This window comes from Pseudorca crassidens, chromosome 3 (genome assembly GCF_039906515.1).
Source record: "Pseudorca crassidens isolate mPseCra1 chromosome 3, mPseCra1.hap1, whole genome shotgun sequence".
NCBI lineage: Eukaryota > Metazoa > Chordata > Mammalia > Artiodactyla > Delphinidae > Pseudorca > Pseudorca crassidens.
The window spans coordinates 12031370-12056280 of record NC_090298.1 but is presented as its reverse complement, the minus strand read 5'-3'; the positions used below and the strand labels follow the sequence as shown (position 1 = coordinate 12056280).

General features: G+C 37.6%; 1 protein-coding gene across 4 annotated transcripts in view; it reads left to right on the top strand.

The window, feature by feature from the left end:
• The window catches only part of DNAH5 (dynein axonemal heavy chain 5), a 273570-nt gene that overhangs the window by 181987 nt on the left and 66672 nt on the right, over window positions 1-24911 (top strand). For all 4 annotated transcript variants that reach the window (XM_067730386.1, XM_067730387.1, XM_067730385.1 and 1 more), the window contains 5 exons: window positions 2690-2888; window positions 5037-5209; window positions 10069-10199; window positions 13717-13870; window positions 14394-14661. In XM_067730386.1, the coding sequence (XP_067586487.1) occupies window positions 2690-2888; window positions 5037-5209; window positions 10069-10199; window positions 13717-13870; window positions 14394-14661 (925 nt within the window). The remainder of the gene's footprint in view (window positions 1-2689; window positions 2889-5036; window positions 5210-10068; window positions 10200-13716; window positions 13871-14393; window positions 14662-24911) is intronic.

The window sequence follows — 24911 nt, the reverse complement described above, 5'->3', positions numbered from 1 at the left end:
CTCTAAATATTCTTAGTAATGCAATTTTTAGTGGCATTATGAAAATATTTTGGGATGTTTTAGCATGGATATTTTTTTCTTTGCTGCTTTTCACGAACATAAATAAGGGAAAAGTATGCCAAAATATTTCTCTTTAAAAGTTTCAATTAGGACTTCCCTGGTGGCACAGTGGTTAAGAATCCGCCTGCCAATGCAGGTAACACGGGTTCGAGCCCTGGTCAGGGAAGATCCCACATGCAGCGGAGCAACTAAGCCCGTGCGCCACAGCTACTGAGCCTGCGCTCTAGAGCCCGTGAGACACAACTACTGAGCCTGTGTGCTGCAACTACTGAACCCCGCGCGCCTAGAGCCCGTGCTCCGCAACAAGAGAAGCCACCGCAATGAGAAACCTGTGCACCATAGCAAAGAGTAGGCCCCGCTCGCTGCCAACTACAGAAAGCCTGCGCACAGCAACAAAGACCCAATGCAGCCAAAAATAAAAAATACATAAATAAATACATAAATTTTAAAAATTCCAAATAAATTTGGTTTATGTTTAAGGAAATATTATATACAATTATTTTCTAATGAATAGAGTAAAAGGAAAAATTGATTTTGTTTTTTCATCATTTTCTTATACTAAATAATGGAAAGAATCCCTGTTGATCTTATTATATGTCTTCCTATTATTCATATTATAAACTTCATATCATAAACCTGACATTTTAACTTTAAAAAGTAATTATCTTTATAAATAAACTTTCAAAATTGAAGAATGAAACCATTTTGTTGTTAATCATCCATGATCTTTCTTTCCCATATAACTTGATATACTAAAAGAAATACATATATTGGTAAAACTGAAAAGAGACAGAAGAGTAGAAAGTTCATTTGACAGAAAAATGAGCGTTTGTACGTACGCTCGAATAAAAGAGTTCCTAGCATTATAAGAATGCTCTTCGAACTAAAAGGGAATTCTAGTACGTAAAATGCAGTATGTATGTAATATGTAAAATTGTAAAGTGTGTACTATGTAAAAATGCAGTATGCCTTTTTTTGCCAAAGCATAAGGCTAAGGCAACATCAGCCTGTTTTTCCATCCTTTTATGGAACCAAGGTTGTAGTTAAGCAAATAGGTTTTAGGGGACTTCTCCACTTAAACGCACCGAAAAAGTTGAGGTATCAACCAAACTGTCACTAGACACATCCAATGTGGACTATTAAAAAAAACTCAGCTTTGCCTCAGATGCTCACAAAGTAGGTAACCACACTGACTGACTGCAAGAGGACGTTTTGGGGAAAACTCAGTCTCCTCGTTACAGAGAATTGGGGAGTCATTTTAACAGCAGTGAACATGTTAACTTGATTTTTTTCCCTCAGAGTTATTGACAAATGAATAGTGTTGTGGAATGCAGTCTTCCAAAATTACTTTTTGTGTAGCCATTTTTTGGTGCTTATTTAAAATCAGCATAAACTGGTCTAGCAATTGGTTTGTCATGAACTTTTGTCATAAGTGAATCATTAAATATATTTTACTAAAATTTTATTTTCTGGCCACCAAAGAACATTTGATCATTAGTAATATAATGGCTTAAAAGCCTTCTAACTTGCAAAACGTTACCAAGGTAAGAAATTTCCACCAGTGTTTCGTATTAAATAATTAGCTTAGACAAACATTTGTTATGCTTGCTATAGGAACAGGTATATTGAGCAATTAATTCTCTCAACTTCCAGTTAATTTTGGGTCCTGGATTATCTAGACTAGGTGATTGCTTTATGCAGATAATCCAGATTTTTGCCATAAATTTCCTTCACACTGTGTTAAGTAAATATATCTTTGTAATGATCTCAGTTGCATACATGAGAGTTGTTTATATGCAACTTTTTTTTTTTTTTTTTGCGGTATGTGGGCCTCTCACTGCTGTGGCCTCTCCTGTTGCGGAGCACAGGCTCCGGATGTGCAGGCTCAGTGGCCATGGCTCATGGGCCCAGCCACTCCGCGGCATGTGGGATCTTCCCGGACTGGGTCACGAACCCGTGTCCCCTGCATCGGCAGGCGGACTCTCAATCACTGCGCCACCAGGGAAGCCCTATATGCAACTTTTTATATTATGCTCTGGCCACATGAATGTAGGTGTCTTATCCAAACAGACTAATTGATCACAAACATAAGACTTTTATGTAGAGTATTAGTTTGTTGGTTGTTCAGAGTGATTTAGTATTTTGTCTAGGAATGTTTTTGTTTTAATTTAAAGGCTGAAAAGGAATATACACTACTCTCTATTTACTATACTTGAATGAGACCAATTTGAAATGAAGTTAAGTACATTTTAACTTATTTTATTTATTTTTAATAGGACAGTTATATTCATGAACAATTTGTTGTATACTAAGACTGTGCAAAGCATGTTTTATATCCTTGTATCCCCTGTACAAATGGCAGTAACATCTCCCACGTCATTTTGACAACCCCAAAATGTCCTTTTTTGGTCATAACACACCAAATGAAAACCATTAGTCTAGGATTTTGTTTCTAATGTGCTCCCAAAGCTGTTGTTCACATTAAAAGGAAACCAGTAGTGTTAATCTTAACTTTTTAAAATGTAGTATCTTAAATCAGGAAGGATGCTGCTCTGTGATATCGTCCACTTGAATTCCCAACTCCGGCTTAATGGGAATTAATAACACATTTTAATGATGCTTTTGACAGGAACTGTTAAGGCTGTGGAAGCATGAGTGTAAACGTGTTATAGCCGATCGTTTCACGGTGTCTGATGATGTGACCTGGTTTGATATGACTTTAGTAACCTTGGTGGAGGAGGAGTTTGGTGAAGAGAAAAAACTCTTGGTGGATTGCGGAATTGACACTTATTTTGTGGATTTCTTGAGGGATGCACCTGAAGCTACAGGTAAACTATTGAAGCAGAATTTGAAATTCCCAAAAGTGATATCTGAAGACAAGTTCAGTTCAGGGATGTTGAATTTCTGTTTAGTAAACTTTACTGAGACAAGCCTGGCACATATTAGGTGCTCAATAAATACAGAATGAGTAGATAAATGCATACTGATGGAGTTCAAAGATTAATCATTTTAATGCACAGCAGTCTTGGATATTAAGGTAGATTTGGGAGGCATACTATGGCAGAAGACAGTGCTAAAGACTTACAGCTGTCACATAGAGGTAGATTTAAGGAAGGGATCTCCCACACATTACCTGGGCAAGTCTCTGAACTTTCTTGAACCTCATTCTCCTCATTTATAAAAATAGAAATATTAATATATGAGTCATGGGGCACTGTGGGGAATAAATGAAATGTTATCCGTGGATGGCTTGGGCAGTCCGTGGCTTGTACTCACTGCCAGATGAAACATAGCAAAACTATGATAATTATTACTCGAGTATTCCAGGTGCTGAAAATAACAAGAAAAACCTCACATCCTCTGAGAGAGCTGTTGAATACAATTAGAAAGAGGTGGGTGATGTTGAGGGAAGATTTTGTGGTTATGGTTCCATAAAAAATTGAGATATATTACTTATGAAAAGAGATGGGGCTCCAATTATTTTTTTCCTTCAGAAATAACTGAGCTTAAGTAGAATATTTTTCTTTCATTTAGAAACCTCTTCTAATACTGAGGAGGAATTTTAAGTTAATTTTCATATTCAAAGAGGCATGTTTAAACACATGCTATTTATATCTTCTAAATGATTGAAAATGACCAGGCAGCCCCTTACTAGATTAGATAAGGATGTATGTGATCTGTTAAGTTTCTGAGTGACAATTGCAAAGGGAGGTTTATTGCTGGCTATGCAGTTGGACTGATCCTTCCACAAAAAGAAGCTGATACAGTTTATTTTCAATCAGGCCCCCCACATCCAAAAATCATGTAAAGGTAAGAGAATTTACAAGGTAATTAGAATTTATGTATTTTATTTCCTCTAGTTCAGAAGGATAAGTAACTAGATTACGGTTTTCTAGGAGCAAAGCGCAACTGCAGCGTTGTGGGGCGGGGGCTGGAGGTGGGGAGTTTGGTTGGGGATGGGGTGAATGAGTCTAGAGGGAAGCACAGAACCTTTCAGTGACTTCAAAGCACTTTGTCAAAGCTTGAAATGAACATCTATGAAATACGGAAGTGACTATTGAAATTCAGTTAGTGGGAGCTTTGCAAATGGACCAATCCTAATAATTATGTTAAATCAATTTCCTTGCTTTGTCATAAAAAGGTTAAAATACTTTATATTAGGACAGGGACAATTGAAAGTAATTATGTACTATTAGATTTGGAAGATCCACTCACTCTTCTAGTACCCAGTGAATTTCTGGGTTGTTACTGTATCAGTATATTCAACTAATGTTAACTGATAGTGAATTTACCTATGCCCAATTTAGCTTTTTCTTTGGCATTATGCTTTATAGTCAAAGTTGGAAAAGTATTAAACTGGTATGTTATGTGTTTCTAATTTTTAAAAAAAGTTTAGTGATTTTAATACTTTTCCCAGTGAGATAACTCAATGTTTATTTATTTAGGAAATCATTGTTTCTATTTTATCTCTACCCTTCACCTCCATTCCCCCAAATTCACTTCTATTCTCACCACTAACTTAAAATTTCTGACTCATAAAATTTTCCTAAGCAAATGCAGTGACCTTTTTCTTTTTATTCTTATTAAAAATAATTTAATTTTTGATTTCTCTTGCTGATTTGGACATTAAATCCCTACTTTTTCAATCTTCATTAGCGAATATCTCTGGGAAGATCCTTGAAATGCCAATGGTCTATTATGGATTCAAATTAAATTCAATGTATATGACATTATTTGAAATTGACCTTTTCTATACATTTAAGAATTAAGACTGCATATGATCACAAACATTCTAATGCTTTGACTACTGTGTGCTTTCTTTTCTTTTCTAAAAATACATACTCTGACATTTGGATAAAAATCAGTATTATTCAGTGCTAAACTGTAGAGCTATGAGTGTATTAATTTAGGTTGAAGGAAGTGGTAAAGTCCAGTGATTTGAAGAAACTTAATTGATTGTTCTTCCCCAACCCCAGGTGAAACATCTGAGGAGGCTGATACTGAGATGCCCAAAATTTATGAGCCAGTTGAATCTTTTGATCAGCTGAAGGATCGTTTGAATATGTTCCTGCGGCTCTATAACGAGAGCATCTGTGGCGCTGGCATGGATTTGGTGTTCTTTGCAGATGCGATGGTCCACTTAGTCAAGGTCAGCGGCCACGCCCGGTAGCACCCGCACAATGACAGACACTTGTCTTTACTCCAGAATTTTTTCCCTCCTCTTTCATTTTCTTCTTCTAGGAGAAAATTCAGTTTAAAAATAAACCCAATGCTCTATTCCAATTTAATTTCTGAACTGAATGCAACATGTCAACCTATAGGTTTAAAATCAGAGCAGGTGTACTTCAAATGTGTGATATGATAATTTTATTCACTGTTGCTATACTGTTTCCAGTTCAGTGTTTTCACTACATAGAATGAATGTGGTTGGCATCTGAGTTGAAAGCACAGGCACAAAGTCTGCTTATATTTTGCATAATGCAAAGGATAACTATAAAAAATAATACATTAGTTTTGAGGACATTATGCTAAGTGAAATAAACCAGTCACAAACCCACAAATACTGTATGATTCCACTTATATGAGGTCCCTAGAGTAGTCAATTCATAGAGACAGAAAGAATGGTGGTTGCTGGGGGCTGAGGGGAGGTGAATGAGGAACGTTTAATGGTACAGTTTTATTTTTGCAAGATGAAGAGTCCTGGAGACGGATGGTGGGGATGGCTGCACAACAATATGGATGTACTTAATGCCACTGGACTATACTCTTAAAAATGCTTAAGATGGTAAACTTTATGTTGTGTGTCTTTTACCACAATTAGAAATAATAATTAAAAATAGTGCATAAACAGTTGATTTTGAGTTGGGATGAAAATTCTGTTACAATGAAATCCACCAGGAAAGTACAGTTGCCTTTCTACTTTGTCATATGAGTCATTACAATTTCCAATCACAGTAATGATTGACCCTCAAAGGTTAGAAGTAAAATATATTATTTACTTGATACCTTACATGATCTAATTTATTGATGGTGGGAGATAATGCCATTTAAAGTTCGTCGTTGATATTCTCACTTTATTGATGTCAATTATGTTTTCAGACTACATCCTTTTAATTAGAACGAAGACAATTTGAGGCTGTCTCCCATTACTTAGGCTTAACCGTGAGGAACAACCTCATACTCACAAGTTGTCACCTCTAATAATTACAAAACCTTAGAACTGGAGAGGGCTTTAGAGGTTAGTTAGTCAACTCTCCCTCTGAAAATTGAGGAGGCCAGACTAAGTCAGGGAGAAGGAGGAAAACAGAGAGTGTGTTCTGAGGTTGGATGTCCCCAGCATGAGGACACTTAGCTTGGAAACTGAATTCTCAGAATCTGAGATATCTACTGAATTATGAGCGCAAATGTTCTTCCAAAGCCAAATATAAATAACATTTTGAAATTAGCTCCTAATTTATAGTTGACTAAAAGTCAAAAGGAAGAATGGAGATACTATCATATTTAATGATTAAAAGGAAGAAGACAAAAAGAATAACATTTTCTAAATAAATAATATCAAAGGCAACTTCATGACTAAGTGTCTATGGAGACAAAATCTGATTGGCTTGGGATTCCATAACAGCTTACATTGAAATGAGGTTATTTATGTTAGTCTTGTGCTTGAGGATGTTCGTTAGAAATGTTTTTTTTTTCTGGGTTTTGCAGCACAGATTATGCATTTCTTCACTTTGGGTATGACATTAAAGGCATGTGTGCCTCAGTACAGGTCCTTGACTGTGTTTTCCCTCACTCTCAGCCTCTAGTGTGCCTGCTCTGGGATTGGCCAAAGAATCCATGACTGGAGTTTCTGAGCTAAAATGCTACATTCCTCACTGTTTTCTAGGCCAACCCTCTCTTCTGTACTCTTGCTTTCTGTGTACAGTTACATCCAAACTCTGTCATGTGGGTGTGAGCCTTGAAATATGTGACCTAGTTATAAGACATGATAGAAGCCAAGAGACAGGATTGAAGATGAAAACTGCAGCAAAACAGGATGATCTGAAACCGAGTGTGTTTCTTAGTTCCTTTCTTAATCAAAATAACAACTTTCTTTTAAAACCAAGAATATCTCTGCGATATCTCTTTTGCCTCTTTGGTTAAAGTTCAAATCATGGTGTGTATTGTTTTTCATGATCTAGTCCTTGCCTACCACTCTACCCCTTGTGCGTGGTGCTCTGCTTAGGGTGTAATCCAGAAAAATCAACTGCTTGTGCTTAAACACATCCTGATTCCAGAGCACCTCATCAATGCTGCATTCCCAGCAGGTGTTGTGTTGTATAGAATTTATCTGTTTGTATTTGTCTTTTCTGCCAGACTGTAAGCTCTGTGAGGGCAGGCACCCACTTTATTCCCCTTCATATTCACAGGATGGAGTATTGCTGAGACAGGCACACTTGTGATGCTTGATAAATAGGTTTAGAATTTAACCAAGTCCCCAATATGGCCCTAAACAACGCTTTGCACCTTATTTCCTGATATTTCCATACCTGGTAATGAAGTTCCCATCCCTATGAGGACACCTCAGGCCTTTTGCTGATTCTGAGACTTTGTGCATCCCATTCCCTCTTCTTAAAATTTACCTCACTTCCTCCCAGTGTGCCATTTTCTTTGCATCATAAACTTCTAGTTATCGTTCAAGATCTAGATCAAATTCCAGCTCCACACCTAAGACTCGCCTTCACAAGCAGTGTTGTTTCCTTTGCATTCTTTCCAGTTGCCATCATTCCTATCCACCCCAGCATTCACCATGGGCCATTATTGCATGTTTCTATTAATAGGTCTCTCAGGATGTGAGCACCTGTAAGGCAGGATGGGCATTATTAAGTTTTAAAATATTTGCTAAAGAAATTAAAAAATGAGTATCCGTATGTTACAATCTATAGATAATAGGACAGGATAGTCCCATTTGAAGTTCTCACTTGACTGTGTTTTCTCTTATAGTTTCTGTTTTTAACTAGATTATGAGTTTTTTGAGTCGCTTTTAAAGTCTTCTATTTGTTTATATATGATCATTTGTCAAATATGTTTTAAGAACTTCTCATGTGCTAGAAACTGGGAATGGAAAACTTTAGTTTAACACCTAAGCCCAGTTGCAGGAAAAGGTGTTGGGATGAAAGTTCCTTATACTTGATTAACAACAATTATTTAAAACCCTAATATATTCACCAGCATCAACTAAAGGAAATGGTTTATGAAAAAAGTTATATATTTTGAAAAAGTTAACCAAGAAACAACACAGACGATTCTAGGATGGCCTGCAGTAGCTTCTTACCTGTCTTATCTATCTATGCCTCTTGAAGTAACACCAGGGAAAGAGTAGGAATAGATGCTGGCAAAATCCTAAGAATTCTTGCCAGTACCACTCCTCCCCTGCCTATAGCAACTTAGGAGAGCATCACATGGAGAGGATGAGTAGGAGGCTGGAAGAGCAGAGCATATCACTTACTAATCTCACCAGGATTGGTGGACCAGGTTCTTAGGTCCACAACAAAAAAATGGTCTCCATTTCCAAGGGCTCACACTAAATTGGGGAATATAATCCAAAAGCAGTGGTAGTCCCAATAGGAATAGGGTATAGCCCCTGCCAGTGGAGGGAATCCTGAAAAAGGATGTTTAACAAAACCTTGTCAGAATGCAGAGCCGAGGTTGTGCCAGAAGGCTTCTGCCAGCACCAGAGAAGTGATCCTTTCTCAGCCCCCAGATAGCTTTCTATCATTAGTTTAGAGAAAAGCTGGCATTACAGCAAAACTGCAGGCTCAAACTGCAGTTAGGAGGGAAAGACAGTCATCACATAAGGTGAAAAATGCATCCAAGAGAATTCTACAGCGAATCCCCTTTAGGTGGGGTTGGAGACCTGACGGTGAAAGTAGTTTATCAAATACAAATAAAGCCAAAGAATCATGGACTTTTACCACAAATATGACCTGGAATGGTCTGGGGCTACTGACTGGCATAGAGTGGACTTCTGGTCTACCCATAATCACTTAGTAGATACCTTAGGTATCACTATCTTTGCCAAATAATAAGAAGAGTGTTTATGCTTATTTTCTTCTTTTTAAATTCCATCATCTATGCCATATTTTGGAAATTTTCTTGCCTTCTATTTAAACTATGTTAGTTTTCAAATGTGGAGGATACTCTAATTAACCTTGTGTTCTGTGTTCCAAGGATACACATTGTTTTGAAATTTCTGTTCTTTTTCCTATCCTACTGAAGTAGATTGGCAAACTAAAAGGAAACCTCAAAGTCCCCTTTATTTCTCTCCTTGAAAACCCAGAGCAAGCCACAGTCTGGGCTGTCTGATGACTTTTCTCTACTGGTCTCCTCCTATCTTAGTTTCCTAAAGGCACGCGCCCCGCTCCCCACCCTGTCCAATACTTCTTAAACACTGTTATATTTCAGAAATGCCTTCATTAGTCCAACCAGTATATCTTTCTATTCTGATCCTAAGACATGTACAGCTTCTAAAATGCTTATACAGGCATACCATATTTTCTTGCCCTTTGCTTTAATGCACTTAGCAAATATGCAATTTTTTACAAATTGAAGGTTTGTGGCTACTCTGTGTCAAGCAAGTCTATTGGTGCCATTTTTCCAACTTTTGCTCACTTCGTTTCGCTGTGTCATGTTTTGGTAATTCTCACAATACTTCAAACCCTCTACCAGCAAAAAGATTATCATTCACTGAAGGCTCAGATGATGGGTAGCATTTTTTAGCAATATTTTTCAATTAAGGTATGTACATTGTTTTTTTAGACATAATGCTATTGCAAAGTTAATAGATAGCGTAAACATAACTTTATGTGTACCGGGAAACCAAAAACTTGCTTTATTGCAATATTTGTTTTATTATGGTGGTATGGAACTGAACCTGCAATATCTCCTAGGTATGCCTGTGTTGAATAAATAGGAAAAAAGTGAAATATTTGCACATTAAATGATACATGCTTTTTCTGTTTCATATTCTAGATCTCACGTGTCATTCGTACTCCCCGGGGAAATGCCCTCTTGGTCGGGGTGGGTGGATCGGGAAAGCAGAGCCTGACCAGGTTGGCTTCATTCATTGCTGGCTACACTTCCTTCCAGATCACTCTGACAAGGTAACACGCTTTCACTTTAATTAACCTGAAATGGATTTTGATAAATGGTTCTCAGAAGCCACTTGGGGTTAAGAATGCGTTTTTCTTATACATAAGGGAATCATAATCGTTTTTCTTCTTGAATATTGACTTATTATCCTCCCTTTTCAACCTGTCATAGACCATGAAAATTTCACATGAATGATTTACTTTTGAAACACTTTAGCCTCTCATTTCAGTGAACAGATGCCTCTCTGTTTTCATGTTATGCTTGATATGAGTATTGTGTATATTCCTTTTAGTGCATTTCAAAAGAAATTTGTCCCTACTAAATGTTAATTCAGGTTTCAAGAATGTTATTAAACTGGAAAAACAGATGAAAAGTTTATGCTGATTTACTCATTCATACATTTAAAAATATTCATTGAACACCAACTGTGTGTCAGGCACTGGCTTAGTGCTGAGATACACGGTAAGCAAGATAAACCTGGCCTGTGTCATCATGGAATTTACAGCAGTTCAATGGGGACAGTTGAGCAACTCACTCAATAAGATGTGATACGTAGGTGCTCTCTCTGATAAGGAAATAAATGCAGACCAGACCAGAGTCTGTTGAAACATGAGGGAAGGACTCCTAATCTTGTCTAAGGGATGGTCAAAAAAGGCTTCCTGGAGAAAGAGATGTTTCAGCTGAGACATGAATATGAGTAAGAATTATCTCAGAGAAGAGAAACAGTAACGAATGTTCCAGGCAAAAGGATCAGCACATGTGAAGTTACATTTGAGGTCCTGGAAGCAGTTAAATATGGCTGGTATATAGCATAAGGTGGGAAGTGGGAAAGGAAGAGAAATGGAGGTCTTTGAAGGTATCATAAGGAATTTGGACTTCATCCTAGAGCAGTGGGAAACCATTAATGTGTCACCCCTAGGGGAGGCATGTCACATCTGCATGTGGAGAAGGTGGAAGAAGGAGCTAAGCTGGAAGGGTTATAAGCCTGTCTCAGGGATCTCAGCAACAGATGGTGGTGTCCCGAGGGGTGGAAGTGAAAGAGGAGAAAAGAGGGAAGATTCAAGATATCCTTAGGAAGCTGGAGCTTTTGGACTTGGTACATCCTGGTTCTGGCTTGGGAAACTGGATAGTTGGTGCTGCTACTCATCAGGGTAGGGAATCCCAGAAGAGTTGTCCTCGGCCATGTGTGTGCAGTGCGGGGAGAATTAGGACGTGGAAAAGGAACATGTAGAGAGGCTAAACAGAACTTGAGGATGAACCGAGGTAAGGCGAGAAGCAAGAGGCCAGTTTGGGAAGTTTATTTGGGCTGAATATTATTAGAAGTTAATTTCTAGGTGTGAGAGTCTTGCCTGTCGGGCATTAACTAAGCGTTGGCTTGGAGCTGTAGGCAAAACATGCTACTGATCTATCTCACTGATGGAGGGCCATAGCCCCCTGCTGGGACAAAGGTTGGAAATGATTAAACATTGGGTTTGGAGATCCGAATACTCAAGTTGTTGTTGTTACACCTTTTATTTGGTCTAAATGACTGGATTCTGCTTGGAGAATCAATCTAAAATGTTACTGTGTCTTTCAAGTACTGAAACAGAGAGAAATAATCTTAGTTGCCTTGTGTATAATTCTTCTAGTTTGTGGATAGAAGCGATGTTAGATGAAAGGTAACCTGTACAGGAAGGGGATTGAACTCTGAGATTTTTGTTCCTAACATTTTGTATAAAACCTTATCGTTTTCAAAGCGCTTTTACATGCGCAGGCTAATTTGATCTTCAAAAGAGCTTTGTGGCTTTGTGGGTTAGCAGGACATATCACAGCTGAGGTTCAGAGAGGCTATGATTTGCCTGAAGTCCCAGATAAACCTGGGAATTAACCACAAGATTTCTGGTTTCTGGTCTGCCGTGACTTTAACTACGCCGTGCTGCCTCAGAAAAAACACCTTGCGAGTCCTCTCTTTGTGATAAATTGGTTCCTCTGCAGGTCACATTGGGACTGCTCCACTGCTGATGAAAAGGAGGGTCAGGGCCATCTCTGGATTCTTATAACCTTCCGGAGACGATCCTACTGCCTTAGCCTTTGCATAGCCACATGACCAAGGCTCAGGAGGCAAGGGCCTCTCCTTTGGGAAGCACAGCCATTTGTTAGATGACTCAGGTCATATTATTTGAGGCAGGGGGTCCTTGAGATCCAGGGGACTGGACTGAAAGTTTTCCCCATATAACAAGAAGCTGGGGCGAGCTATTTTCCTTTGTCCTCTCCCTCCCTGCCCACCCCTCTTCCTTCCTTCCTTCCTTCTTTCCTTCCTCCTTCCCTCCCTTTCTCTCTTTATTCTTTCTCTCTCTTTCACGGGACTGTGTCTTTGAACATTTTTTCTGGTATCTCAGATCTCACTTTTCTAGCAGTCTTCTTGAAATATTGATGCATGGTAGTGGTATTTCTGGTTCTAGGGTTTAGGTTTTAAACGTTAAAAAAGCAGAGTATAGAAGTTAAATATTTGGTAGCTTTTTAAAAATCAGAAGGCCATTTGCTCTTGTGCTCTGAACTCTGAGTTTATTTAATGACACAAAATTCAAATAATAATTTAGTGAGTCTGAGTCTCCAGGACTGGAATATTTTAATTTTTACTTTTGGCAGTAATGGGCTACTCTATATTGTCTAACGTTCCATGATTGCAGGTTGACTTCCACTAAGTGACTGCTTTGGATGTGAGAGATTTAGAGTGGGATATTTAATGTTTCCAACGATTCTACTATAGTGCACTGGTTGCTCAGAAAACTCTTTCATGTGACGTCCAAAGATGCAATGAAAATAGTTGTGTTGGGAATGAGGAGGGTGCAGTTTACAGTGGGGCATCGCCCTCACCCCATATAATGACGGCTTGAAATGCTTTAGTTTAGATTAGTTCAATTTATGAGGTATCTTCTAAAATATCAATTGCAGATGGGTGCTTAGTAAATATTAGAATTTGACATTTCTCTTACCTTTTTTTTTTTTTTGTGGTATGCGGGCCTCTCACTGTTGTGGCCTCTCCCGCTGCGGAGCACAGGCTCCGGACGCGCAGGCTCAGCGGCCATGGCTCACGGGCCCAGCCGCTCCGCAGCATGTGGGATCTTCCCGGGCCGGGGCACGAACCCGTGTCCCCTGCATCGGCAGACGGACTCTCAACCACTGCGCCACCTGGGAAGCCCTCCCTTACCTTTACCAACAAATATTTTCAAAATGAAACATGTATATACGTTCTGATGGCATTATGGTGTGGTTAAAAATTATACTTTTGCTTCAGGTTAATTTTTCACTCTAGATGTTTTTTGTGTGTAAAAATACAATGTTTTATAAAGTGTGGAGTCGTAAAAATTATTTTAATTTCTGCAAGTAAATATAATGAACAAGTAATATTTACATACAATAAAATACCTGTCTGATGGCACAATATCAGCATTTTTTGTTAACCATATGGCATAAAGCATTCTTATAAGGGTCTTTCCTTCCCATTAACATATTTTAGCTGATGACACAATGACAATATTTCTTTAGGTCCTACAACACATCAAATCTGATGGAAGACCTGAGGATTTTGTATAGAACAGCTGGTCAGCAAGGCAAAGGAATCACTTTTATTTTCACGGACAATGAGATTAAAGATGAGTCGTTTTTGGAATATATGAATAATGTTTTATCATCGGGTGAGGTAGGAGCTCATTTATTCTTGATGTGTTTTGCCTCTTCAGATTCCCTCCAGTGTTAGAGCTCTGTGTATTTCCTTCCGTTAAAGTACTGAATAAGTGCTATTATTGGGATTAGGTGGTCGGTAGGAAGAATGGGTTTTTCTGTTGGGTTTTCGAAGAACAAAAATCCCAATCAAAACGTGGAGCTATGCATTGAAAACGTTACTGAAAGCTCCAAGTGAGAAATGGAAAAACGGAAGAAGAAGGTTGCAAGGAAAGCTGGTTGGATTTTTGATATGTCCATTTACCCCCTTAATGGGCTATGACTTTCCAGTTAGTAATAGAATCGTTTGTGTATTTTAAAACACGGTTTAAAATTCTGTCTAATCTTCCATCCTATGGAACATTAATGCTTCTCTTATTCTATACATGAAAGGTGAGTTTAAGGACACAAATGAAGGAAAGAGATTATACATATTGAGCTGTATATTTTGATCTGTTTTCATATGCCTGTATTGAATTTGAACGTCTGCACTTTTCTCGAAGGTCTCCAACCTATTTGCCTGCGAAGAAATTGATGAAATTAATAGTGATCTCATATCAGTCATGAAAATAGAGTGCCCCAGGCGCCCTCCTACGAATGAGAACCTGTATGATTTCTTCATGAGCCGGGTCCGACAGAACCTTCACATTGTGCTCTGCTTTTCGCCAGTGGGGGAGAGATTTCGAAATCGCGCTTTGAAGTTTCCTGCCCTTATTTCAGGATGCACTATTGTCTGGTTCAGCCGATGGCCTAAGGATGCCTTAGCTGCTGGTTAGTGTGGTGGAAATTTTTATATCAGAGTTTCTGGTTTACTGTGTGTGTGTGTGTGTGTGTGTTTATATTCTGTGCTCTTTGCTGTCTCTCTACCGGATTGAGCCAAAAGTCACTTTGTCCAGGGTTTGAGGGTTTTTGCAAGACTGTTGCTCTCTCTCCTTTGGCAGCAATTTTTTTCCCAGAGCGTGATTATCAGCGAATGAGATCTTCAGTGTGTGCCTCCTTGGGTTAATTTACAGTGATTCTAGTGTTTTCATTGTGGTGGAAAGCTTTGTCTCAGTTGGTCCCCAGGCCGGTTCTCGGACGTCACAGGAGGACACTGAGGTTTTAATCTCATTTGTGTTCTTTTTTAAGTGGGTTGGCCAACCTCAGAGTAGTTTAAGCCAAGTATCTCTTGGACGTTTCCTTCTTGTGGCTGCAGTGCTGGAAATCCAAGAGGAAAATGTTGTCAGCCATCCTCTGATGGCTTCTGTGCCTGAAACAAGACGTTAAACAGAGACTTTTATGACTGGAGCCCTTGCTGCTTCTGCTTCTTTCTAGTCTCCCATCCTATGGAACATGAATGCTTCTCTTATTCTATACATGAAATTGAACACAAAAGTTGTATAGGAGATGTTAGAGATCAACCCTTAAGTTTATGGTTTTTTCAGCTTTTGGTGAGAAATTATCTGTGGCTGTTTTAAAGGATAGAGATAGGTCTCACCTCTGACCTATTGTAGCAGAACTTCAGAAGAACCCTGATTCAGGGCAGTAGCTTTCAAACGTTTTGTCTGATTATTGTGTCATCATAATAATTAAGAGGAGTCTTGTTTTCCAGTAAAACATGACAGGTAGCCCCAATAGATAAAACAGCGAAGAGCAGAGGACAGGGAGGACTCTGTAGCCTCACCCTTTCACGGTGCTGCCAGCTGCTGCTTCTGCATCTGCCTCTCCAGCTATGTGTACCCGGTTGGAGAACGACTGATTAACCGTCTCCTGCCCTTTATAGATGGAGAACTGGGGACAGTGGAGCTGAAGTAATTATCAGAGGTGCAAGAAGCCAATAGCTATAGCCAACGTGTGTATATATACACACACATATATAGTATATATATATTCTCAGCACACTACTCTTGATAATAATGGTTTTTCTGATCTGTGGCTTTTAAACACAAAATATTTTAATATATTTGAAGTACAAATGTACAGTGTTGTCTCTTATAAGATTTGAGAAAACATCCATGATTTAAAATTTTAAGTCCTGTTAAAATTTGAATACAACTAAGGGTAAAACTTTAAAATTCCTTGAAGTAGGATATAAATGCAGAGCACAAAACCACAGTAGTTAAGAGCTATTTTAAGTTTACTATGAACTGTGATAATTAGTACGCAAGTGGTTTGTAGAATATCATCTAAGGTATTATTATTAATAATAAAAATAATTTCAGGTGACAAACACTGTAATATGCTATAATTAGGATGACTTAATTTAAATAACGGAGCCCTTCCTGGCAAGTCTTTATTTCAATTGTCCCTTCTATTGCAAGATAAAAGGTTGTTCCTTTGTTGATTTCTCACAAATCTTCCCCATTGTTTTAAATCTCATTGCATCAACCCAAGCCAAGGTTACATGGAGGGCAGGGAAGCTTTCATTTCTGTGTCAGCAGTTCCTAGCAAGTGTCCTGACTTTCATGCATGCATCTATTTTTTCGTGTATTCAGAACATAATTATTGAGCTTCATACGCCATTTATGGAGCCAGGCATATTGGAGGGCAAGGCAGACCCATTTCTTTGCCCCAGATCCTCTTCCCTGGCAAGCTCATCCACAGGCTCCTGTGTAATATGCCCCATCAGTTTTTATCTCTGGTCTCGTCTGTCCTCTGGCTTGAAATCTGTGCACTCAACTGCCTGCTTGATACGTTCTTGTAGATGTTTCATAGGCTCCTTAAACTCAAAGTGTCTAAAACTGAACTGGTTCAGCTCTGGTCACTCTCTCCCAGGAAGTCCCACGATCGTCCATGAAACTTGGCAACAGAAAACTCTTTGTCTTTAACACCTTTCTTTTCTTCAACTCTCAAGTCTGCCCCGTCACTAAGTCATGCCAATTTTGTCTCCTAAATATTGGTGGGATCTATCCAACTCTTTTCCTTCCACTGGCATCCTAGGCCAAGCTATCATTGTAACTCACTGGAAATCTCAAAGAGCTTTCTAATGATCCCTCCTCCTCTTTCACCTGTCTCTCATCCATCTCACGATGCGGACAGAACAGTGAGAAAAACATAAACCCAGTCACGTTGCTTTCTATTTAAAACCTTCCACCGCTCTTAGGAAAAAGCAGTCTCTAGCTTGGCCTTCAAGGCTGGGAGAAGCTGACCCCACCTACCTCCTCAGCCTTACCTGAGGTCACTTTTTCCTCCTGATCTGTTCTCCTGGATTCTTGAATATGGCCTTTTTCTTCCCATGCAGTGCCCTCTTCCTCCCATTCTCCCTGAGCCCTCCTCCCTCTTGTCTGGATACTCCTGGCTCAGCTAAATGTCACTTCCTCAGGGAAAACTTCCCCTGTTCCCACCCCCTCCCAACACCCTCAAAGCCAGTTCCACTGTTACGTATTTCACAGCACTCTGTGCTTTTGCTTCCTGGGACTAGCCACAGTTTGCAATTTAAGTACTTAGTTGTATGATTTGATGAATGCTTATCTGTCCTGCTAAACTAAAACTCCATGGGCTCAAGGACTACATATCTTTGTTCACAATTTCAGCAGCTACCAGTATTCAACACCTACAGAGTTCAGCCAATGGATCAGACTGTCAAAATTCATCATCCTTCAATAATATGGCCCTAACTTACTTGCAGTCTTCTCTAATCCAACACGAACCTTCTCTTGGTTTTTTTCAGATATACATCTTTTGTTTGATTTCTGAGCATCCTTGAATCATCTTTATTCTTCCACACATAGTCCCCCTTTATCAAGAATCTTCTCTCTCATCTTGGTCTATCTAAGTTCCAAAGCTTAATCAAGACCCATCAGATCCTTCACTCTTCCTTTGTTCGCTTCGGAATACTTTTTCCCCCTTTTCTTAAACCTCCTGTATCTTTAGCACTTAAACTTTATATAATGCACCTAGGCATTTCAATCTTTTCAAACCTTTTGATAACCAGTGAGCTTTTGTGACTATGCCTCCAATCTAGTCTAGTAAATATTTAGAGCCAGTATACTACATGAATATATAGTACTGTGATCGTCACAGTAGTGGATAAAATAATTATAAGACATGAGACATACCTCCTTTCTTTTATAAATATAAAATCTTGTTGGGAAAACCAGCATCTACACTTAATACCAACCTGCCTTACGTTATTTTGAAAGAATACCATCTGTAGGTATTGGAAGCACTTTAATACATTTAGGGATTTAAGTGTCATATATTCTTTTTAGAAAATTAGCAGGACGCTTTCTAGAAAAACCATTTAAATTGCTTTTATGATCCTGATTCTGAATTAAATTATTATCTCCAGTCACATTAATGAGAAAATATATCATTTTTAGCATATTTTATTTATATTATAATAAATATTTTCTATAAAAGTATTAAGTTATTGTGTATTTTTCTAATTTATTTATTTATTCCTTAAGATATACTTTATTTTAATTTTTTAAACCACTTTATTGAGGTATGGATGACATACAAAGATCTGTGCCTATTTAAAATATACAACTTGACAAATTTGGACATAGGTGTATACCTGTGAAACTATAACCTATGCCGTAAACATATCCATTATTACCTCTAAAAGATTCCTCCTCACTTGAATGATGAAGACGATAATGATTGTTTTGTGATAAGAACACTTAGCATAAGATATACCCTCTTAGCAAAATGTTTTGACGATACAATACAGTATGGGTAACTATAGGCACTATGGCATACAGAAGGTCTATAGGACCTATTCATATGTATAACTGAAACTTCGCATTTTTTGACTAATACCTCCCCATTTCCTCCTCCTAGCCCTTGGCAACCACCAGTCTACTCTCTGTTTCTATGATTTGATTATTTTAGGTTCCTCATGTGAGTGACATCATGTATTATTTGTTCTTGTTGTCTGGCTTATATCACTTAGCATAATGCCCTCCAGGTTCATCCATGTTTTTGCAAATGGCAGAATTTCCTTCTTTTTTTCAGACTGAATAATATTCCATTGTATGTAAATACTGCATTTTCTTTATCCGTTCATCCGTGGATGGACACTTGAGCTGTTTCCATGTCTTGTTTATTGTGAATAATGCTGCAGTGAACATGGGAGTGCAGATATCTCTTCAGGATCTTGATTTCAATTTCTTTGGATATATACCCAGAAGTGGGATTGCTGGATCATAGGACAGTTCTATTTTTGACTTTCTGAGAAACCTCTTACTGTTTTTCATAGTGGTTGTACCAATTTACATCTCCACCAGTAGTGTACAAGGGTTCTCATTTCTCTACATCCTGGCCAACACTTGTTATCTTTTTTTTTTCCTGATAATAGACATCCTAACAGGTATGAGGTGATATCTCATGGTGGTTTTGTTTTTTTTAATTATTTTTATTTTTTATTGAAGTAGAGTTGATTTACAATGTTGTGCTGGTTTCAGGTGTACAACAAAGTGATTCAGTTATATATATATGTATATATTCTTTTTCAAATTCTTTTCCCATATAGGTTATTACAAAATATTGGGTATAGTTCCCTGTGCCATATAGTAGGTCCTTGTTGTTTATCTATTTTATATATAGCAGTGTGTATATGTTACTCCCAAATTCCTAATTTCCCCGCCCACAACCTTTCCCCTTTGGTAACCATAAGTTTGTTTTCTATGTTTATGAGTCTGTTTCTGTTTTGTAAATAAGTTCATTTGTATCTTTTTTTTTTAGATTCCACATATAAGTGATATCATATATTTGTCTTTCTCTGTCTGACTTACTTCACTTAGTATGATAATACCTAGGTCCATTCATGTTGCTGCAAATAGCATTATTTCATTCTTTTTTATGGCTGAGTAGTATTCCATTGTATATATTACCACATCTTCTTTATCCATTCATCTGTCGATGGACATTTAGGTTGCTTCCATATCTTGGTTATTGTAAATATTGCTGCAGTGAACATTGAGATGTATGTATCTTTTCAAATTATGGTTTTCTCTGGATATATACCCAGGAATGGGATTGCAGGATCATATGGTAGAGCTATTTTTAGTTTTTTAAGGAACCGCCATACTGTTCTCCATAATGGCTGTACCAATTTACATTTCCACCAACAGTGTAAGAGGGTTTCCTTTTCTCCACACCCTCTCCAGCATTTATTATTTGTAGACTTTATTTTTTTATTTTTATTATTTTTTTTTTATATTATTTGTAGACTTTTTGATGATGGCTATTCTGACTGGTGTGAGGTGATACCTCATTGTAGTTTTGATTTGCATTTCTCTAATGATTAGTGATGTTGAGCACCTTTTCATACCTTTGGTCAACTGTATGTCTTCTTTGGAGAAATGTCTATTTAGAGCTTTTGCCCATTTTTCAATTGGGTTGTTTGTTTTTTTGATGTTGAACTGTATGAGCTCTTTATTTTGGAGATTAATCCCTTGTTGGTTGCACCATTTGCAAATATTTTGTCCCATTCTGTAGGCTGTCTTTTCATTTTGTTTATGGTTTCCTTTGCTGTGCAATAGCTTTTAAGTTTAATTATGTCCCATTGTTTTAGTTTATTTTTTATTTCCATTACTCTAGGACAGATCCAAAAAGATATTGCTGTGATTTATGTCAAAGAGTATCCTCTGTACTATGTTTTCTTCTAGCAGTTTCTCATTGTGGTTTTGATTTGCATTTCCCTGATGATTAGTGATGTTGAGCATCTTTTCATATACCTGTTGGTATTTATATTCATATATCTTCTTTGGAAAAATATCTGTTTAGTTCCTTTGCTCATTTTAATCAGGTTACGTGTTTTTTGCTATTGAGTTGTAGGAGTTCCATATATATATATATAAATAAAAAATATATAAATATCTATAAAAAATATAAATATCTATAAAATATATTAAAAAATATATATTTAACCCTTTATTAGGTTTGCAAATATTGTCTCCCATTGCATAAGTTGCCTGTTCATTTATTGATTGTTCCCTTTGGTGTACATAAGCTTTTTAGTTTGTAATCCCACTCATCTATTTTTGCTTTTGTTGCCTGTGCCTTAGGTGTCACATGCAAAAAATCATTACCAAGACCAATGTTAAGAAGCTTTTCCTCTACATTTTCTTCTAAGACTTTTATGGTTCAGGTCTTACGTTTAAGTGTTTAATCCATTTTGAGTGAGTTGATTTTTGTGTATGATGTAGGATAAGGGTCCAATTTCATTCTCTTGCATATGGATATCCAGTTTTCACCATTTACTGAAGAGGCTATCTTTTCACCATTGTGTATTCTTGGCACCCTTGTTGAAGATCATATGACTGTACATGTGTGGGTTTATTTCTGGGCTCTCTATTCTGTTCCATTGGTCTACATGTCTGTGTTTGTGCTAGTGCCATGCTGTTTTAATTTTTGTAGGTTTGTTATATATTTTAAAATCAGGACGTGATTCTGATTTGTCCTTGCTCAAAATTGGGAGTCTTCTGTGGTTCCATATGAATTTTAGCATTTTTATTTTCTATTTCTGTATAAAATGCCTTTGGAATTTTGATAAGGATTGTATTAAATCTGTAAATTACTTTGGGTAGTATAGACATTTTAACAATATTAATTCTTCCAACCTGTGAACATATGATGTCTTTCTATATATTTATATCTACTGTAATTTTTTTTTTTTTTGCGGTACGCGGGCCTCTCACTGCTGTGGCCTCTCCCGTTGCGGAGCACAGGCTCCGGACATGCCGGCTCAGCAGCCATGGCTCACGGGCCCAGCTTTCCGTGGCATGTGGGATCTTCCCGGACCGGGTCACGAACCTGTGTCCCCTACATCGGCAGGCGGACTCCCAACCACTGCGCCACCAGGAAAGCCCTGTAATTTTTTTATTAGTGTTTTATAGTTTTCAGTACAAGTCTTTCACACCATTGGTTGAGTTTATGTCTAAGTATTTAATTTTATTTTTTGATGCTCTTGTAAATGGTACTATTTTCTTAATTTTGGGTAGTTTATTCTTATTGTTTAGAGTATTTTTCTAATTTAAAGATACTCAGAAAAAGCCAAGTGTCCTCCTCTTTATCCCACACATACCATAAATACTAGATTTTGTAGTAATTATATTGCTTCTGAAAAAAAGTGAGATTTTTATATGTATGAATTTAAATGGACTGAATCTCTAGATGAAACATTTAAAGAAATATACGCTTTAGTTTATTTCATAAAATTCTTGTCCTTCCCACCATTTAGTAATCTCCGTTTTGGCAAATCTTTGTTTTTATCTTTATATGGAGTTGTTTTGAATTGCTTCTAGGTATCTGTATTATCTTTATTCTGGTGATATTGTATTTCTTAATGAAACACTGTGATTCCAAAGTCACTACTAAATCAATTAAGTTCATTTAGATTTCTCCAAGGTAAAGATAATTAATAATGTTCTACTAGACTCTGTTTTAAATCAGCAGATTATTATTAAAATAGGCCATCCTTATTTGTAACTAAAGTTTCAACAAAATCAATAGCATATATATGGCATATATTTCCTTTCAAAGAAGGCCATTTTAGTTATGTAAGGAAACTGGCCCTCTTTGAAAATTATTACTTGATTTATACTATACAAGATTTTGGCCTTAGGAGTTAGTCAGCACTGCTTCTGCAACTGCTCACAACTAATGGTGTATCATAAAGAGAAATGAGGCAACTGCACACAATAACCACTCAGAAAGTAATACCAACCACGTAGTTCCCACTGTTTCCCAGAAAAACTAGCATATTTTGTTTATGAAGCACATTAATCAGGAGATATTTTTGAACTTTGGGCTTCAATGAAAAAATGTTTGTTAACAGTCTAAAAACTCTATATAGTTTTGTTGTATTTGAATTTCTAAATCAAGGTGCTGTAGGCATTGGAATTCATCATCTTGGGCTTTGAATTCCAATCCTCCTACCTACAGGCAAACTTCTCTAAGCTTCATTTTCCTTGTGTATAAAATATACATAGTGATATCCATCACTTAAGGATATCCTAAGGATTAATTAATAAAGTTTTGTGGTTTAGGATCTGCCAGGATTAGATATGCTTGCCTTCTGAATGTAGAAATTAAGAATCTGTTTGGCTGTAAGAGAAAACCAGAGCAGCAGTGGCATAAACAAGTAGTTTTTTTTTTTTTTCGTTTTCCTGCTACCAAGAAAGGACACAGATGTGCAGCCTAGAACAAAGCCAGTGGGGACCTTACTCCTAGCTTGCTGTCATCCTTAGGGTGTGCCTCTTGTTCTTATAGGCACAAGAGGGCTGCTGCATCTCAAGGCTTTGTGTCTGTTGTTGTCTCATGAAGCTTTGCCTTTTATGTCAGGACAGGATTCTTCCCCAGGGACTTTTGTCTGCATGTCTTTGGCCAGAACTGAGTCACTCCCAGCTACATGAGGGTTTGGAGAATCAAAAGACTTTTAGTTGGGCAGATTGTTACTCTGAGCAAAATCCAGATTCTTTTAGTAACAAAGAGAGCGTATGGCTACTCGATAGGCAACTAATGTGCCCTTCTCACTTTATTACTTCAGTTCTTTTAATCCAAATGAAGTGGGAATTTGAGGGCACCAAAATTCAGGGACTGAGGCCACTGCACTCCCTTCTATCCCACACATCCATCACCTTATTCTACATCAAGTGAAGTGAACAAACAATACCAGGATATAATCTATACCAACCTCAGACATCAGCCTAAAGTTGGGCCCCAAAACTGGCATTGCTGCCTTGGTGATTGGATATTGAAGATGACTAAAGGGTTTTCCATGGCCTTTTGTCTGAGTCTCAGCAGGCCTGGGTAACCCTAAGAGGAACTGGTCCTTTTTTTAACCTTTCCTGCATTAGAGATTGTGGGTATATGGAAAAATATACTTAGAATCCATTCCATTTTGTTTTCTTTGACTTTTTGGAGACATAAAAAGACAACTTGCTAAATAAAGAAAAAGTCACCATTATTGATACTCTCTGTTCATGTAAGGATAAAAATCATTACATGGTAAATACAGGAAAGTTTTCAGAAAGTGGGGATGTCCCTGAGAATATCCCATAATGCCAGGTAAAGCACTTGGTATCATGCCTGGCACATAGTAAATATTGCTGCCATTGTGGTTAAAACCTACAATTTGTCATAGGCAAGAATAGTTTGTATGTTTCCAATAACCAGACTTAAGCTTCCTAGAATTTAAATTGTTCTTTAGAGTGGTTGCTTAACTCATATGAAAAAATGACTTCTGAGTGTCTTAATTTATTGCCTTTCATTATCTACAGTAAACTGTATTTGTAACCAAGCTGATAAATTGTCTCTATTATTTACATAGGTGTAAATACTGCCCCACAATTACATCATTAAGAACTTTAATTACTAACAGTGAGAAGATACCATTTTTTAATTTCTCTGCTAGCTATCACCTGATAGGTTTGTTCACTCCATTCCTTCTCTTTCCCTCCCTCCTTATTGACCATATTTGTATTTGCAGCTCTTAGGCACATTTTTCAATACTTTTAGCACTTTTAAAGGAACTCCGTAGGCCATTTTCTTCTACGATGAATAAAGATTGTTGTGATAATTTTTAACTGGGTTATGTATAACCCTTGTAAATTCCTCGGGATGGAGACCAAGTTTCATAGTGGTGGGAGCTTAGCACACACTCTACATATATGTGATGACGGATTAGCTCTGACTTTATGGGCTATTCTTATAATAGAAATGCTGTCTTAGAGTTGGTCCCATGTTTGGCACTGTTGGGAAGATAAAGGTCTACAACAGGAGATTTTTACTCATACATTTTTAAAGGATACCATAAATTAGAATTGACAGATGGCCAGCTGCCACATTTAAGAATAAGATGGCCAAGGCATAAAAAAATGTAGTGATGAACATTCCACATGCCAAATGCAATCAGAGCCTGGGGGAATTAAGGTTATGGCAGGCTCTGAGTTAAAAAAAATAATAAATGGGGTTGTTAAATATGAATACCAGGTGGGCACTGATTTCTGAGTTATTTGTACCACTTTTGTCCTTATGTAAACCATAAAACAATCTGGCTGCTGACCAGAACCTGCAGCTGTGTAGAAGAAACT